The 16,597-nt window shown below is 42.4% G+C and overlaps 1 protein-coding gene across 4 annotated transcripts in view; it reads right to left on the reverse strand.

Annotated features, from left to right (window-relative positions):
- Positions 1 to 16,597, reverse strand: part of ARHGAP22 (Rho GTPase activating protein 22) — a 158,231-nt gene that overhangs the window by 112,032 nt on the left and 29,602 nt on the right. The window contains exon 3 of one of the 4 annotated variants that reach the window (XM_024253378.3): positions 13,989 to 16,590. The exons of the other annotated variants lie outside the window; for them this stretch is intronic. Coding sequence (XP_024109146.1) covers positions 16,579 to 16,590 — 12 coding nt within the window. The 3' untranslated portion in view covers positions 13,989 to 16,578. Of the gene's footprint in view, positions 1 to 13,988; positions 16,591 to 16,597 lie in introns of those variants that run through there. 4 annotated transcript variants of the gene reach the window in all.

Consider the following 16,597-nt stretch of genomic DNA (forward strand, 5'->3'; position numbering starts at 1 on the left):
AGCCCAAAGTGAGTGTCAGCACTTTGCCAGCTGGCCTTCCTACTATAGTGCCAGGTCAGGGCTTAACTGTTTGTATCTCAGAAGGAACCAGGCACACAGTTTGCACCTAGAACGGCAGTTTGCAGATGGGCACCTAGGTACAGAAAGAGTGTGCAAACTCCAGGCACATGATAGATTTCTACAAATATTGGGCCCTTTCCCCCTTCCCCATGTGTCCGAGCTCATGTTAATTTGCTCTGTTAGGGAATTGCTCAGCCTATGTATCTAAGTTCCTCCTGAGAGGCTGCAGCTGACTTAATGCATCTCTAGCTCCATACAAATGCAGTCCATTGGTGTAAGTAGCTAACGGACAAAGGATGTGCCATTTCATCTGCATCTAGGAGGGCTCAGTATTTGCAAGTTTTAGACATTGCAAAATAGCTTTCAAAAAGTATTTATCAAATGATGTTTCATCAAAAATGTATGAGAATGCCCATTTCTGTATGCTGTTCCCATTGCATGGTCATTAAGTGCTGATTGGCCTTTTAAATGGAGAATCTTATGACATATTTATTGACCATTTGTATTTCTTCTATTAATTCCTTGTTAACATCCCTTATCCACTTTTCTATTGGGTTGTCTTTTATTTTAACAATATGTATTTTTTAACGTATTTATTTATATTGGATAACCCAATATGTCAAAAAAATCAGCATTTCAACAAGTAATCAATATAAAAGTATTAGTGAAATAGTTTACATCTTTTATAGTAAATCTTTGGAATCTACTTATAGCATATCAGATTTACATTCCAAGTTTTTATCAAATATATGTGACCTGTATTTCGATCTTATCAAATTTGAAGTAGATTCATACACCCAAATTGTTTCAGATATACTGTAGTAGGTAGAATAATGGCTCCCCAAAAGATATGCCTGTCCTAATCCCTGGAACATGTGAATATGTTATGTTACATGACAAGCATTCAATTAAGGTTGCAGATAGAATTTAGTTTGCTAACCATCTGACCTTAAATCTAGTAGTATTAGAACTCCAACTTAATTATTCTATTTCAAAATTGTCTGGCTATTCTAGGCCCTTTAAATTTCTACATGAATTTTAGAATCAGCTGGTCAATTTCTATTAATAGAAAAATGCTTACTGTGATTGTGATTGGGATTGCATAGATCAATTTGGGAAGAATTGACATCCTAACAATAGTAAGTCTTCTGACCAATGAACACAGTATAACTCCTCATTTATTTAGAACTTTCATTTTCCCCAACAATAATAACTCATTTTTTAGTTCAGTAGATTTTTGCAGGCTTCATCAGATTTTTGACATAAACAATTATGTCGGGTATGGATACAGTTTTACTTCTTCCTTTCCAATCTGAACAACTTTCATTTCTTTTTCTTGCCTTATTACACCAGGCAGGACTCCATGAAAGTGTTTTATGGAAGTGGTGAGAATAAATATCATTATCTTTATCCTGATCATAGGGAAACAGCTTTTAGTCTTTCACCATAAAGTATGATATTAGCTTTCAGTTTTCCATAGATGGCTTTTCACAGGTTTAAAGAAGCTCCTTTGTATCCCTGGCTGGTTGAGAATTTTTATCAGGAAGCAATATTGAATTTTGTCAGATGCTTTTTCTGAATCCATGAGATGATTATTTTTTCTCTTTCTTCATTTATTAATATGATGAATTACATTAATAATTTTCAAACACTAAATCAACCTTGGATTTTTGGGATAAACCCCACTTTGTCATTATGTATTTTCTTTTTATGTATTGTTAGATTCAATATGCTAAAATTTGGTTGAAAATTTTTTCAACTGCATTCACAAAGAATATTGATCTACAGTGTCTTTGTCTTGTAATGTCTTTGGCTAGATTTATATAGGGGTAATGCTAACCTCATAAAATGCATTGGAAAGTATGCTCATTTTGAAGTAGAATAATCAAGTTGGAGTTCTAATACTACTTGATTTCAAGACATTGTAAAGCTACAGTAACCAAAACAATGAGATATTAGCATTAAAATAGACAGATTAATGAAACAGAATAGAAAGGTCAGAATAGACCCATATATACCTCCATATCTATCTATCTATCTATCTATCTATCTATCTATCTATCTATCTCCATATATGGATAATTGATTTTGACAAAGGTGTAAAGGCAATTCATCGGAGAAAGGATAGTGTTTCAACAAATGATGGTGGAGCAACTGCATATTTGTGTGCAAAAAAATGAATCTCAATTCACACCTCACACCATATATAAAAATATACTCAAAATGAATTATATACCTAAACACAAAATCTGAGACTATAAAACTTCTAGTAGAAAACCTTTATGACTTTGGATTAGACAAAGAGTTCTTGGATACAACGTCAGAAGCTTGACTCAAAAAAGAACTAATTGATAAATATGACTCATTTAAATTAAAAAAAACTGCTTTTCAAACACATTAAGAGAGTGAAAAGACAAATTACATACTAGGAGAAATATTTGAATATCATGTATCTGATAAAGGACTTGTACCCAAAATATATAAAATACCATCAAAATTCTATAATAAGGTAACAATCCAATTTAAATAAATAGGCAAAAGATTTAAACAGATAATTACTATAGAAGATATAGGATTGGAAGATAAGCTCAAGAGATGATCTTCAATATCATTAGTAGTTAGGAAAATGCAAATTAAACCCATAATCAGATACCGCTACATATCTATTAGATAAAGTAAGAAGACTGACCAGACTAAGTGTTGGTGTGAGTGCAGAGGACCGAGAATTCTTGTACAGTGTTGGTGGTAATGTTAAACGACAATCACTTTGGAAAATAGTTAAGCAGACTCTTAAAAGAGTTAAACATACTGCCGGGGGCAGTGGCTGATGCTTGTAATCCTAGCACTTTGGGGGGTCAAGGCAGGCAGATCACGAGGTCAGAAGTTCGAGACCAGCTTGACCAATATGGTGAAACCCTGTCTCTACTAAAAAATACAAAAATTAGCGGGGCGTGTTGGCACGTGTCTGTAGTCCCAGCTACTCAGGAGGCTGAGGCAGGAGAATCTCTGGAACTCAGGAGTCAGAGGTTGCAGTGAGCTGAGATCGAGCCACTGCACTCCAGCCTGGGCAACAGAGCGAGACTCCGTCTCAAAAAAAAAAAAAAAGAAAAAAGAGTTAAATATACACCTGGGATATGACCCAGCCATTCCTCTCCTACATATTTACCCAAGAGAAATGGAAGCATATTTCCCTACAGAGATTTGTATGCAAATCATTGCAGTTTTATTTCTAATATCCAAAAATTCTCTATAACGCAAATGGCCTTCACCAGGTGAATGGATAAACAAATTGAGGTGCCTGCATACAGTGCAATACTACTCAGCAATATGAATGAATGAACTCTTAATGCACGCTGCAACATGGATGCTTCTCTAAATAATTATGCCACAGGAAAGAAGACAGACAACAAGCCAGAGTACATACTGTGTGATTCCATTTCTATAAAATTGTAGAAAATGAGAACTAAGAAGACCAGCCTGGGGTCAGCGGTCAGGAGGGGCAAAGGGAGTGGGAGGAGGGATTACAACAGGATACAAGGAAGCTTTTGGCAGTGATGGATATGTTTGCTGCCTTGATTGTGGTGATAGTGTCACAGGTGCGCATCTATATTAAGACTTACCAAACTGTGCCCATGAAATGCGTGCAGTTCATTGTATGTCAATTATACCTCAATAAAGCCATTAAGAAAAACAGAATTTGATTCAGTGATCAAAAAACTTTTAGAAATATGTATTTGTTTCCTAACAGATTACTAAAAACGTAGTGGCTCAAAACAACAAAAATTTATTTTCTTACAGTTCTGGAGGTCAGAAGTCTGCAATGGGCCTTACTGGGCTACAGTCAATAGCTGGCACGACTGTTCCTTCTGGAGCTCTAGGGGAGGATCTGTTTCTCACTTTTCCAGCTTTTAAAGTCTTCCTGCACCCTTCCACCATCTTCAAAGCCAGCAGCCTCACATCTTCAAATCACTCTGACTCTGACCTCTTTGTCTGCCTCCCTTTCCACTATAAAGAACCCTTGTGATTACATTAGATCCACTTGGATAATCCAGGATAAATTTTTTTTTTTTTTTTTTTTTGAGACGGAGTCTCGCTCTGTCCCCCAGGCTGGAGTGCAGTGGTGCGATCTTGGCTCACTGCAAGCTCCGCCTCCCGGGTTCACGCCATTCCCCTGCCTCAGCCTCCCGAGTAGCTGGGACTACAGGCGCCCACCACCATGCCCGGCTAATTTTTTGTATTTGTAGTGGAGATGGGGTTTCACCGTGTTAGCCAGGATGGTCTCGATCTCCTGACCTCATGATCCGCCTGTCTCGGCCTCCCAAAGTTCTGGGATTACAGGCGTGAGCCACCGCGCCTGGCCAATCCAGGATAATTTCTTTAAGGTCAGATGGTTAGCAACCTTAATTCTATCTGCCCCCTTAATTAAATGCTTGTCATGTAACATAACATATTCACATGTTCCAGGGATTAGGACAGGCATATCTTTTGGGGAGCCTTTATTCTACCTTATACTACAGTAGACTACAGTATATCTGAAACAAGTTGGGTATGTGAATCTACTTCAAATGTAGATTTGAGAAGATCTAAATACAGATCACATATATTTGATAAAAACTTGCAGTGTAAATCTGATATGCTATAAGTGGATTCCGAAGATTTGCTATAAAAGATGTAAACTATTTCATTAATAGTTTTATATTGATTACTTGTTGAAAGGCTGATTTTTGGACATATTGGGTTATCCAATATAAATAAATAAAATATGTTGTTAAAATAAAAGACAACCCAATAGAAAAATAGGTAAAAGGTGTTAACAAGGAATTAATAGAAGAAATACAAATGGTCAATAATTTTGTCATAAGATTCTCAATTTTAAAGGACAGTCAGTACTTAATGACCATGCAATAGGAAGAGCATACAGAAATGGGCATTCTCATACACTTTTGATGGAACATAATTTGATAAAGACTTTCTGAAAGCAATTTTGCAATGTCTAAAACAATTTTAAAATAAAATGTCCTGTAACCTTGTATTGAATTTTAAGAATTTGTTCTAAGGAAAAACAAATGCACAAAAAATGGATGCATAACAATCCTCAATGTAACATTTTTTACTACACAAAATGAGAAATGACTTGTTCATCTGTCAATAGAGGAACGGTTAAATCATTTCTGGTAAGGCCATACCAGAATGAGGTACATAAAAAGATTTCTAAGATGAATTGCTAAGAAATAAGACCACCAGAAAAATAATTTTAATACAATTCCATCCCAGTGTCTGTTACTGTCCTCTTCCCAGAGCCCATGAGTTACATGTTAATGTATAGAAATAGCACGGAAAACTTACACTCTGGGAGGGAGTGGTGGGAATGGTGAAGGAGCTTTCATGTTTTGCCCTATAATGTTTGCATCAACATAAAATTTAAACAATGTTAAAGTTGAAAAGGAAAGCAGTCGGCTAATTCATGCAGCACTGCCCATGCCCAACTCACGAGCTCCTGCCATCTGACTACCATCATACTCTCCGACCTCATGTGTTGGGGCCAGGCCAGCCTGCACAGTGTTTCTGCAGCCCAGAATGCCCATCCATCATTTTCAGGAAACAAAGAGTGATTTTCCCTCTCTCTTCTGCAAGCATTTAGGGTGACAGTCCCCTCAAGCTTCCTCAGACTGAAATAAAGTGGCAAGTACTTTCCAGGTCCTCTGATCGGGGTCTGCACACATCCCTGCCTGCAGGGAGCCCCTGCCCACATCAGGAGACTGCCATAACTCATTTTGCAAAGAATGATCCGTCTTGGGAACAGCTCCCAGAACACCGGAAGGTCTGGAAGCCTCAGCTAAGTCCAGGGGAATAAACGAGATTAACAACAGCAACAGCGACAATGATTTCTACTCACATATCTCTAGTCAGATGTCTCACACCCAGAACTCACCCAAATCGTAAAAAGATAAGCACCCATTACATAATAAATCCGAGATCCTGTAAGACCGTCATGGAAACCTCACAGGTTTTAGCCCCAGACAGATCTGGTTTCAATCCTGACACCACTGCTTAGTGATAGTAAACTATGGGACAAGTTTAGCCTCAGTTTCTCTCTCTGTTAAATGGGGTAGTGGCATCTCCCTCACAGATCTCTGAGAATTAAACGGGATCAAGTGAGCAGAGGGTGTGGAATGGAGCTGGGCTGTAGCAGGTACTCAGAATGGCAGCATCCTAAGAAAGGGCAGTGCTGCAGAGGTTTTGTGTGAGCTCATGACTGGGTGTCAGGGTCAGACAGGTCCTCCACCAACCCAGCTGAACCTCCATTTCCTCCTCTGCAATGTGGAGGTGTTTTGAGGATTTCCCCAGGTTTAGTGCCCAGTGAGAGTAAGTGCTGTTGCTGTGATCATGCATTATTATAGGACCAAGGAGTAGACTCTGTGCATGAACATTTTATAGGAGTGTGAATAGATAGAAACACTTAGAATTATTATAGGGTTTGTAATTACTGTGACATTGCCGCTTACGTAGAACACAGATAGGTGTGTTCCAGCCTGTTCCACCAGGTTGAGGCCTGGTTTCTTTATGTGTAAAAATGAAGATATTTGTCCCAGATTTGTCACTGGGCCATCTGAGATAGTGCTGTATACGCACTAGGGGCCTATATAAATATGAATTATCATAATAATGACTTCAAACTCATTTTGGTCGCTGTATCATTTGTTTGGTCTGTTTGTAGAAACAATCTCCCCTCCCCTAATAATACCATTGCTTGTGCCGTGAAATGAGGTGTGAAACAGACTTCAGGAGTCCTAGCATGGTGAAGGCAGGGCCCTGCTTCCTAGTGTGTGATGACAGTCCATGGGGACCTCCTGCAGGGCCCGGGATGTCTGTAATCCTCCTATTGGCCAGCCTTTGGAGTTTGCGACAGTTTGAGGTCTTTGCAGTCTGAATTCAGCTCTTTTCAACATGATCAAAGACTGGCTCTCTGGGAAGTCTTCATTTTTCACTTTGTCTAGGAGACTGCCTGAAGAAACAACTTCTGCAATTCTTTTTACCAAGTCTCCTGATAAAATCCTCCACAGGCAGCATCTTGGAAAACGGCAGGCATGTTTTAGAAAGCAATCGCTCAGGGTTCCTTATCTCTGTTAACTCTGATTGGGGTCTCAGATCAATCTTAAAAACCTTTATCCACCTGACACCCAACCAGGAACTGAATGTCTCTGAGTTGTACATAAATAATACAGATGAGAATGAAGTTCAGTGCCAAGGAGGGAAGCATCCTCCTTGCTTCCTTATCACACAAGCCTGTAGCCATGCCCCATGACTGTCCAGAACACAGATTTAAAAAGGCATTGTAAAAATTGGAGACAATTGAGTTCTTGGTAAAAGAACGTTCCCTCCCTAAGGAGTTGAGATACATCATTTGTCCAGCTTCTTTCCTTGCCGATGACTTTGTCTTGAAGCTTCTTCCAACAGATTCCACAGTGATGCTGCCACCTGTGAACCTGTGAACTCCAAATGCTCTTGTATGATCTACAGGTCTGAAGTCAGCAGATCAGCCCTGGGAACGCTCTGCTTCTTCACTGTGTCCTGAGGCTATCCATGGTCCTCTCAGAAAATCTTCAGCACATGCGGTGTGCCACAGGGACAGTGTGTTGAGGTCAGCACCATGTTCTGCAGAGAGCAGGGGCTTTGAAGTCAGAACACTGGCTCCCGGCACCTTCCCTATCCCTCCCAACGGGCCACAGCCCCTAAAGCCCTTACTCTCAGGGCTGCACAGCTCAGACCCTGAGCCTGTGGAAGTCCAGCTGGGAGCCAAGAATGAGCCCAGGGCCTGGGGCCTGAGACCTGGGATAGACTTGCAGCCTAAGCTGGAAACCCTGGTGGAGCCCTCAAGAACCTTCAGGTCTCAGAGCTCACAGCCTCTTCCAAACCCTAGGGAGTGCCCTTTTCAGGGTGAGTGGGTCCTCTTTGCAAAGTTCTGGTTGCTCTGTGGTAAGCCAGGACCTTGCACTAGACTCCGTGCCAAACAGCGTGCCCGTGACTTTCCCTGAGTCGCTCCTGGGGTCTACCCCTTCAGGCAGTCTCATCTCACTGGATTCCTGAGCCCTGCAGAAGACCCTGTAGTTGAGGCTGCACTACTGGTCCTCACCCAGTGGCCTTGGGCTCAGCCTCTCTTCCTCTCAGTCGTGTCATTCATGTGAACATTCTAATGCCTGCGACCATGCTCATGGGAATGAGATGCCATGCCACGTTGGGAAGAGTCACTAGTACTAGTGTCCCGGCCTTGGTGGCAGCCCAGGGCTGGGTGCTGAGTAGTGCCACAGGGATGCAGCAGGATTAATGTGGAAGTGACTAGTGAACAGAATGCTTACCCAGGGGAGCTCCTGAATCCTCTAGTGTTTAGCTTGCCCTGGGAGAAGGGAGGAGAGGCCAAGGTGCACGTGATTTTACAACACATTTGGGGCAGACCATTAGTGTCATCAAATCTCCATGGGCTGCTCTCTGAGTGTCCTTTGTGCTTAGGTTGGGGCCATGGGATGGGGTTCTGGCCAGTGGGATTGGGCAGGAATGACAGCATCCACTTCCAGGCCTGGTCCTTTAAAAACTGCCAGTGACCTCCAGTCCTCTCTCCTATCTCTCCCCCGAGTCAACCTTGGTGACCACAGAGACAGATGAGGCCAACATCTGGCCCACCACAGACATTACTGCAGTGAAAGGTAAACTTTTATTATGTTCAGCTGCTGGGATCTCAAGGACATTTAACGTTGTTCATTTTACTAATTAGATGTTATTTTGAGAAAAGTGTTAGAGAATTTTGTCCTTAGCTGATCACCTGGCCACATGAACAAAGAAGTTATAAAATCATAGCACTAATTAAACATTGTATTTCCATGCTGGTAAATCCATTTAACTAATAATGATGATTTCCTTTCTCCTTGGGTTGGATGTTGGGAAGGAAAAAGAAAGGAGAGGTCAGTCTCATCTACTTTGACTCTGGGGGCCTTGGGCTGATGGGAGCTGTCTTACTCTGATGGTTAGAAGCACTGAGCATGGCATGTCTAGGTTCTGGCTCAAGCTGTGATGGCCATGTAGTACCCGCTTCCTGCCTCACTTTTTGGACTGGAGCATTGGAGGTAGCCCAGAAAAGACTGATCTAGATCACTGTCCAAGAGGGGTTGTGGACTCTATGCCCATTCCTGGCTGAATGACATGCCCTGGGCAGCATGAGATCCTGGGAGTGTGCAAATGACCCTGCTTCCTCCTTGGCTTACTGGACCATATGGTAGGCCTCTTTGCCCCCTGAAGTACCTTTTGTTCCATGTGGAGGGGCTAAGGGGGAAACTCAGATGAGCTGAATCCCTCTGGCTGCCCATGGCGTTTGGTGGCTGCATCAGACACTGCAGTCGAGGCAGGTGTGTTCACAGGGAACCAGCCCTCAGAGGGCACATGCTCTGAGCCTCTCCAGAGGGAGTGACCACCCACTTTTTAGTATTTTCTCTGATCTCGGACTCAGGTGGATATGGGCGTTAACTGCTGCACCACTGTGATGCTCACCGTCTCCGCTGCTCTTCAGAGCCTGCCGACTGGGTGTGAAACAGCCTCTCCTGTTCCTCCAGAACTGGGAGCTCTTGGTAGGTGCTGCTTGGCCCCCACCCCCACCAGGAGGAGCCCATGGGGACACAGGGCCTCTCCACTGCCTGCGTTGGCAGCACTGAACCACCGGCCTGCTCTTCCATGCCATGGTCCCTGCCATGTTTTCCGGGGTTGCACAGTGTTTCCAGTCTTCTCTGTCCACGATGAACAGACCCAGCTGCTCAGACTGGGAGCACTGGTGCTGTCCCTTCTTGTCCTGAGCCTAAGAGCACACTCTTGGAAGATTTTTTTCTGCTCAAAATACACCTTTGGGACATGTTGATGCTGGGTCCAGGGCCCCTCCTTGGAGTGGGTGGGGCCCTCCTTTGGCTGAAAATGGTTTGATTCTGTCTTATTTCTGGGAGGCCCTGAAACTAGTGTTATGCTCTGGGGTATATGGTGTCTCTGTGAGAGAGGCTGCCATGCTGCTTAGTTGAGCACAGGTTAGCCTGAGTAACATGGTATAGACACTTTTGCATTGACCTGCCCTGGCTGTGCCAGGCTGACCTGCTGAGCCAACTGCTGCCAAGGGGCACTGGCTGCATTTTGCTGAGGAAGGCACACCTCATCCCTGTCTTTAGCAAAGGCCACAGTCCATTTGGGAAATGTACCCATCATCCTCGGCAGCCCTCCCAAACCACCTCCATTATGCTGATCAGCTGTAACTCAGTATTCCACCAATGCATTAAGGAGCTAGAATGCTCCAAACACAATGAAACATAAGTTATGCTCTTCTGAACAATGAATAAAATATGTTTCCCATGCTGCTTCAATGTTACTTGACTCATTTTTCTGCCTTGTGATTGATAAAACTCATAATTTAACTATCAGTTTTCTACATATTACTGTAAATTAACTGGGTTGCAATGAAAGCCAAAGGATTGCTCTATTGTAAGTGGGAGACCTTTAAGTGCTGTAAACTAATATCCATGCTGACTTAAATTAGCAGACCCTGAGAGAAGCTCATTACTACCGGTAACACTGGAGGAAACACAAAAGTCATTTTTAGAAGGTGAAAATCCGTCTTGTAGGCAGTATATCTCTGGGTGCAAAACAATTCGGGGGCAATCAAGACATTGTCACTTGTGATTTATTTGGTCCTGAAGTGTCATCAGGCCTCTTCTAACTTGATTTCCTTTTCCTAGAACAGTGGCAAAATTTTGCTGTCCATACATTAGTCCCCAGATATTGCTGATGCTGTCATTTCAAGGGCCTGCTCTCAGAACCCTGCAGGATGGTATAAAATAAACCTTAAAATGTATTTTTGTATGATTACTTAAATCTTGTGTTTTTCTTTGACACGCAGAAAAAATGGTTTTAACTAAATATTGTTTGAAATTTGTTTAAAAACACGGCTGCTACTGCCAATTTCAATTTAGTAAATAAATTTATATTTGATTTAAAATAACTTGCTTGAATAGAATTTTCATTTTGATATGTTTAATAGTGGGGAATTATGGTTCTAAAATAGCTGCAAAAATAGAGCATCCCTTTAAAAAAGCCACAAAGTCTCATAGTTCAACCTAAATAAATGATACCCCTCTCTCTTTTTATGACTCCAATGAGTAATTCTTCACAGAAGAAGCATTTCAAGTTGTCCCCCAGGACATTTTAAAAAAGGAAATATCTGTTGTTTAATTTTTCTTCTGCAGCACTAATGGGAGTGTGAAGCTCAGTTCCTAATTAACTCAAGGTGCTCTCTAACGTGCTGCAGAAGACACTTTTCAATCATTGCTGGCTTATCCTGGGGCAGAGAGGGTCTGGGGGATGCACCAAAGCCTGTCTTTTATGCTCAGGTTTGTTTTTTTCTGAGTATAGATAGATCGACTGAAATTTGCTGTGGCAAGATCTATGGGAGCAGCTTGGGAGGTAATCAGCTGCTTGTTCTTTTGTGGACAGAGACTTGCAGGTGGGAAGTAGGAAGGAGGGAGTGAAGTTAGATTCTTCAGGGCTTCTCAGGAGGTCAGGGGCAAATTCACCAAGAGCAATGAGATCCATGAGTGACCCTATCTTCAAGGGTCCCATGGCATCAAGGTCTGCATCCATCAGCTCTCTTGCCACCAACTGTGTCTCCCCAGAGACCTTCACCTGGCTCAATAGTGGAGCCAGGGTTCCAAACGCTCTGCACAAAATGGCTATTGAGGACAGCCAGGGGCGCCCACAGTGGGACTTCTGGGAAACTGCCCTGCTCTGGCCAGACCTCCAGAACATGCCTGCTTCTTTGGCCTTGTTTTTGACTCATCTAGGGTGGAACTTCTGAAAACTGCTAGGATTTGGCTGAATGTAGTTCTTGTTCCTCTATTCCTCTTTGCCTTATAAGGTCTCGGATGAACTGTTGACTTTTGGAGTTGAGAGGGCTCTTGGAGATCATCTCTGGCCAACTTGCTACCCAGTGGTCAGCTCTTCTCCAAGCCACTTAGCCTAGTGATAGTCTGGCCTCTACTTGTCCAGCACCAGGGACTGGAGCCCACTACCACCCAGTAGATCACTCCATCAGAATGAAGTGTGGAATGGAGTGTAGAAGACAAATCAGGGAGTCTGTCCATTTGTCTTCTGGTCTTGTTCATATGAGGATTCAGAGCTTCATATACTGCCCCTTGGCAAGATTTCTTTTCTCCAGATGACTTATTCAGTTATTCCTCCTATGGACAGGAGTTTGGACTCCTCTCCATCGTTACTGCCCTGTTCTTGAAAATATAGTGCCTTGAGGGGACTGTCACTCTCCAGAAGTGACCTGGTCTGACAATGGAAAAGCTTGGTGGGGCTTCCCCTCCCTTGTTCTAGTTTCTGTGCATCTTAAGAAAGTCACCTAATCTCTTGTGCCTCAGTTTCCTTATTGGGACAGTGGTGATAGTACTCATTCTTAAATTGTTTCAATCATCTGCTGCTGTGTAAGAAAACTCCAAAACTTATTGCCTACAAAATAGTGATCCATTATTTGTCATGATACCATGGCAGGGATCAGTGGATGGTTCTTCTGCTCTCTATAGCTTGGTCCAGAGTCACTGACACAGTTGCATTCGGCAGCTGAGCTGGGCTATAAGGTCCAGGAAGGAAGGCCTCACTCATTCATCTAGGCTGTGTGGTTTTTCTCTCGTCCATGCTTCCTCATCATTCTGTGGTCCATTCAAACATTTTTACAGCATGGTGGCGGCTTTTCAGAGCAAAGCAGAAACATGCTTGGTTTCTTAGGGATGAGAACTAAAATTAAATCCTAAGGCTCCCACCTGACCAAATAAATACACTCTTGGCCAAGGGGAACCTAGGGAAACCTTAAAAACTGAGTTCCTGGCTGTGAGAGGAGGTCAAACATGCCTTGCTACATCCTTCTTCAGTTTAGACACCACATCCGACCAGCAATAACATTACAGTAGCGATCATACAACTGACTTTATGGCAATAAGATACCAAATTATAAATAAGACCCAAGGCCATTCCAACCCACAGTTAAGTCATACACCCCTACACTTAAAGAATAAACAATGTTCTAACTGCCACAGGTTTTTCTTTTTCTCTAGCAGTTAAACAGGCACTGGCCCTAAGAAACAAGTGCTAAAACAATTGTAGTTCACCATTAGACCTTGACTAACTGACCCCCAACCCCTGGTCCACAAGTCACAACTACAGCTTTGATTGGACAAGAGATGGATGTCAGTAACTTTCTCCTGATAAAAGACCACCAACCATAGGCTGGCCCTGACTGGCTAACAAGAGGCTGCACACGGAGGGCCTTCATGTCCCTGCTTCACCTGTTGCTGTATAGGGCCTACCTGCAATGCATTTAAATGTTAAGCCTCTGCTCCAGAGTGAATATGAGTCACATTTAATATGGATGTTCAGTAGGCATGCGTCAGGACCCTCTTTGTGAATATTCGTAGCTCCTCCTGTAACCCTACTTAGCTAATCTGTTCAGCATAAATTCCTGCCTTACCATCCATTCCCTCAAAGTGCCTGCCTTTCCGGGTCTATCAGAGGCTATGCTTCCCAGTCTGCAGATGGCCAGCCTGCAGGTTGTAACTCTTTACAAAAAATAAGATCTCCTTTCTAAATTTATAAATTGTGTGATTTTTAAGTTAACAGAGACTAAACCTGGAAATGGCACAGCATCACTTCTGTCTTATTCTGTTTGTCAAATAGTCACAAAGACAGCTCAGATTCAAGGGGAAGGGAAATAGACTCTGCTTGTTGGGAGAAAGGGCAGGAATGAGTGGCAACCATCTTTGGGATTATCTACCATATATCTTGCAGAGTTGCTGTGGGAATTAAAGCAAGTTAATACATGCAAAACACTTAGAACAGAGCCTGGTTCATCAGATATATAAAAGTTAGCTTTTATTTAGATTCAAACTGTTGATCAAACTCACGAAGTAAGGCAGAGGTGAGGTTGGAGCCATATTGCCTGCCCCTAGATTCCACTGTTTGATTGTGTTGCATGATTTGCTAAACCTTCATTGGGTAAAGTTTCACCCAGGGGAGAAGGCCACCACTAGGGTATTTCCTACATGATTTACAGCATGAGTTTATTCTCACCACACTCCTATAAGGTAGGTGTGGTTATTCTCAATTTATAAGGAGGAAACTGCGGTTCAGAGGGTGAAATATCTTTTCTGGTTACCAGCTAGAACCATCCTGGTTACTCACAAGAAATCTGCCATTTTTCTCTATCACGCAAGATCCTGTAATATGACATGCTAAAATTTAGACACCAGGTATTCGTGGCAGACCTACCACCCACTAGTCTGGACTCCTAATCAAGAAAGGGAGTGAGGACCATCTGAAGGGCTGGTCTCAGGGAGCTCTACATGTTCAGGCAATCACTGTTTTCTAGATCTGCATCTTCCTTTTTATATTTCATATTTGATGCCTTTGCATGCTTCTTGAAGGTCTTTCATTTCAGAACCCATTCTAAGAATTGTAACAGTCTTATCTCTGACTGTTTAGGCAGCATTGACAACACTATCAACCACAGCAGCTTCCATTTGTCCAATGCTTAGTGAAGCCACAGCCTCAAGGACCACACCAAAAGTAGGAACAAGAGGGCTTCAATGATCTTCCCAAATCTATAGCTAGTAGGTGGTATAACTGGGACTTGAAGCCAGGTATTCTGGTTCCAAATATTATGGTTTTTTCCATTATAGTATGCAAGCTTTCATTCTACCTTGTTGAGCCCCACATTCTCCACCAGTACAATGGAAATTGATTGTGCCTGGCCTTGTGGAGATGCTGTGTGAATGTTTATTGAACAAGTGTTTATTGAGCTTCTAATATGTGTCAGACATTGTTCTGGATACTGAGACACAGAAATAAACAAGATAGACAAAAACCTCACCTTGATGGGCTTACAATCTAATAGGGAAGGCAGTCAATAAGCTCTTTGCCAGTTCTCAGGCACTTTACAAAAGCAATAAATTATTTTTCCATTGAGGATCTAATACAAATCTGGGTCACACTATGCACTCATTCATTCCATTTATTTTTCTTCGTTCATTCATTCATTCATTCAATTATTCATGTAAGCATCCAATATTACTGGATACCAATTATGTGTCAAGTACTGCTAGGTGATAGGAAAAGAGAAATAATAAGACAGATTGAAGCCCTACCTGAATGAGGTTTATGATCTAGAATGGAGAACAGAAATTAAATTGAGGAAGTGTTATAAATAACAACAGCAATATCAAAACAGTAATGTAATAATAATAGTAGTGACATCCTCTTGGCTGGTTTGAGTAACAATTTACAGCTTACAAAGGATGCACAGTTAGGGTTTGCTAAATCAACTTGAGCTGGGTGGAGGTTATGAGGTCTAGAAGTGAAGGGCATCTGACACGGGGGCGGTCCTGTGAGCTGTGAGCACAAGATGAGCTCCGACACCTGACGGCATCTTCATCATACCCCCAGGTGGTGCTGAGATGAGGGCCATGGAAGATAGAGCCAGCCAAAGGTGTGAGGTTTTTGTGGGCAGACATTAATGGCACAGCAAGGGGTTGTCCTAGCAGTCTCACTGAACTTGTGCCAGCCTTCAGGCGCTATCTGAGAGTGAGTACCTGTTAGTCTTGGCCTGATGTCAGTCCTTCAGTTTCCTCATTTGAGAAATGGAGACAACCCAGGCATCTACTCCAGGTCAAGGACTCAGGGAAGGAGCATGATATGGTTTGGCTCTGTGTCTCCATCCAAATCTCATGTTTAATTGTAATCCCCAGTGTTGGAGATGGGGCCTGGTGGAAGGTAATTGGATCATGGGGGTAGTTTCTCTTGAGTGGTTAGCACCATCTTCTTGGTGCTGTCCTCAAAATAGAGAGTGAATTCTCATGAAATCTGGTGGTTTAAAAGTGTATGTGGCACCTCCCTGTTCTCTCTTTTGCTCCTGCTCTGGCCATGTGACGTGACTGCTCCCTCTTTGCCTTCCGCCATGATTGTAACTTTCCTGAGGCATCTCCAGAAGCAGAGTAGAGGTCAGCATAGTACTTCCTGTACAGCATGCGGAACTATGAGCCAATTAAACCTCTTTAAAAAAAAAATTATCCAGTCTCAGGTATTTCTTTATAGCAATGGGAGAATGGACTAACACAGAGTTCATGAAAGCAACATTTTGTTTTTTGTTTTTGTTTTTGACGTGCAAATTTGGTAAACAATGGGCTGGGGAATGAAGATTCCCTGCAGGCTGAAATATTCCTGTGACCTTCAAGCTATGGGATAGGATGGCCTCTCTTTCTTCCCCTGAGGTGTCCTCTTTCTTAAAGGTTTCTGGTTTCCGACTGTCCAATATTAATGTTCCACTCCTAGAAGTGCATGTGCTTTCCCATCCATCTTGTCTTTCTCCCCACCAGTCGCAAGCTTTTACTCAATTACATCAAATTTTAAATCAATCTTCTATGGCTCCTTATTGCTGAGCTTACCTCACTTATTCTCCTGGAAA

Source organism: Pongo abelii, chromosome 8 (assembly GCF_028885655.2).
Source record: "Pongo abelii isolate AG06213 chromosome 8, NHGRI_mPonAbe1-v2.0_pri, whole genome shotgun sequence".
Taxonomy (NCBI): Eukaryota; Metazoa; Chordata; class Mammalia; order Primates; family Hominidae; genus Pongo; species Pongo abelii.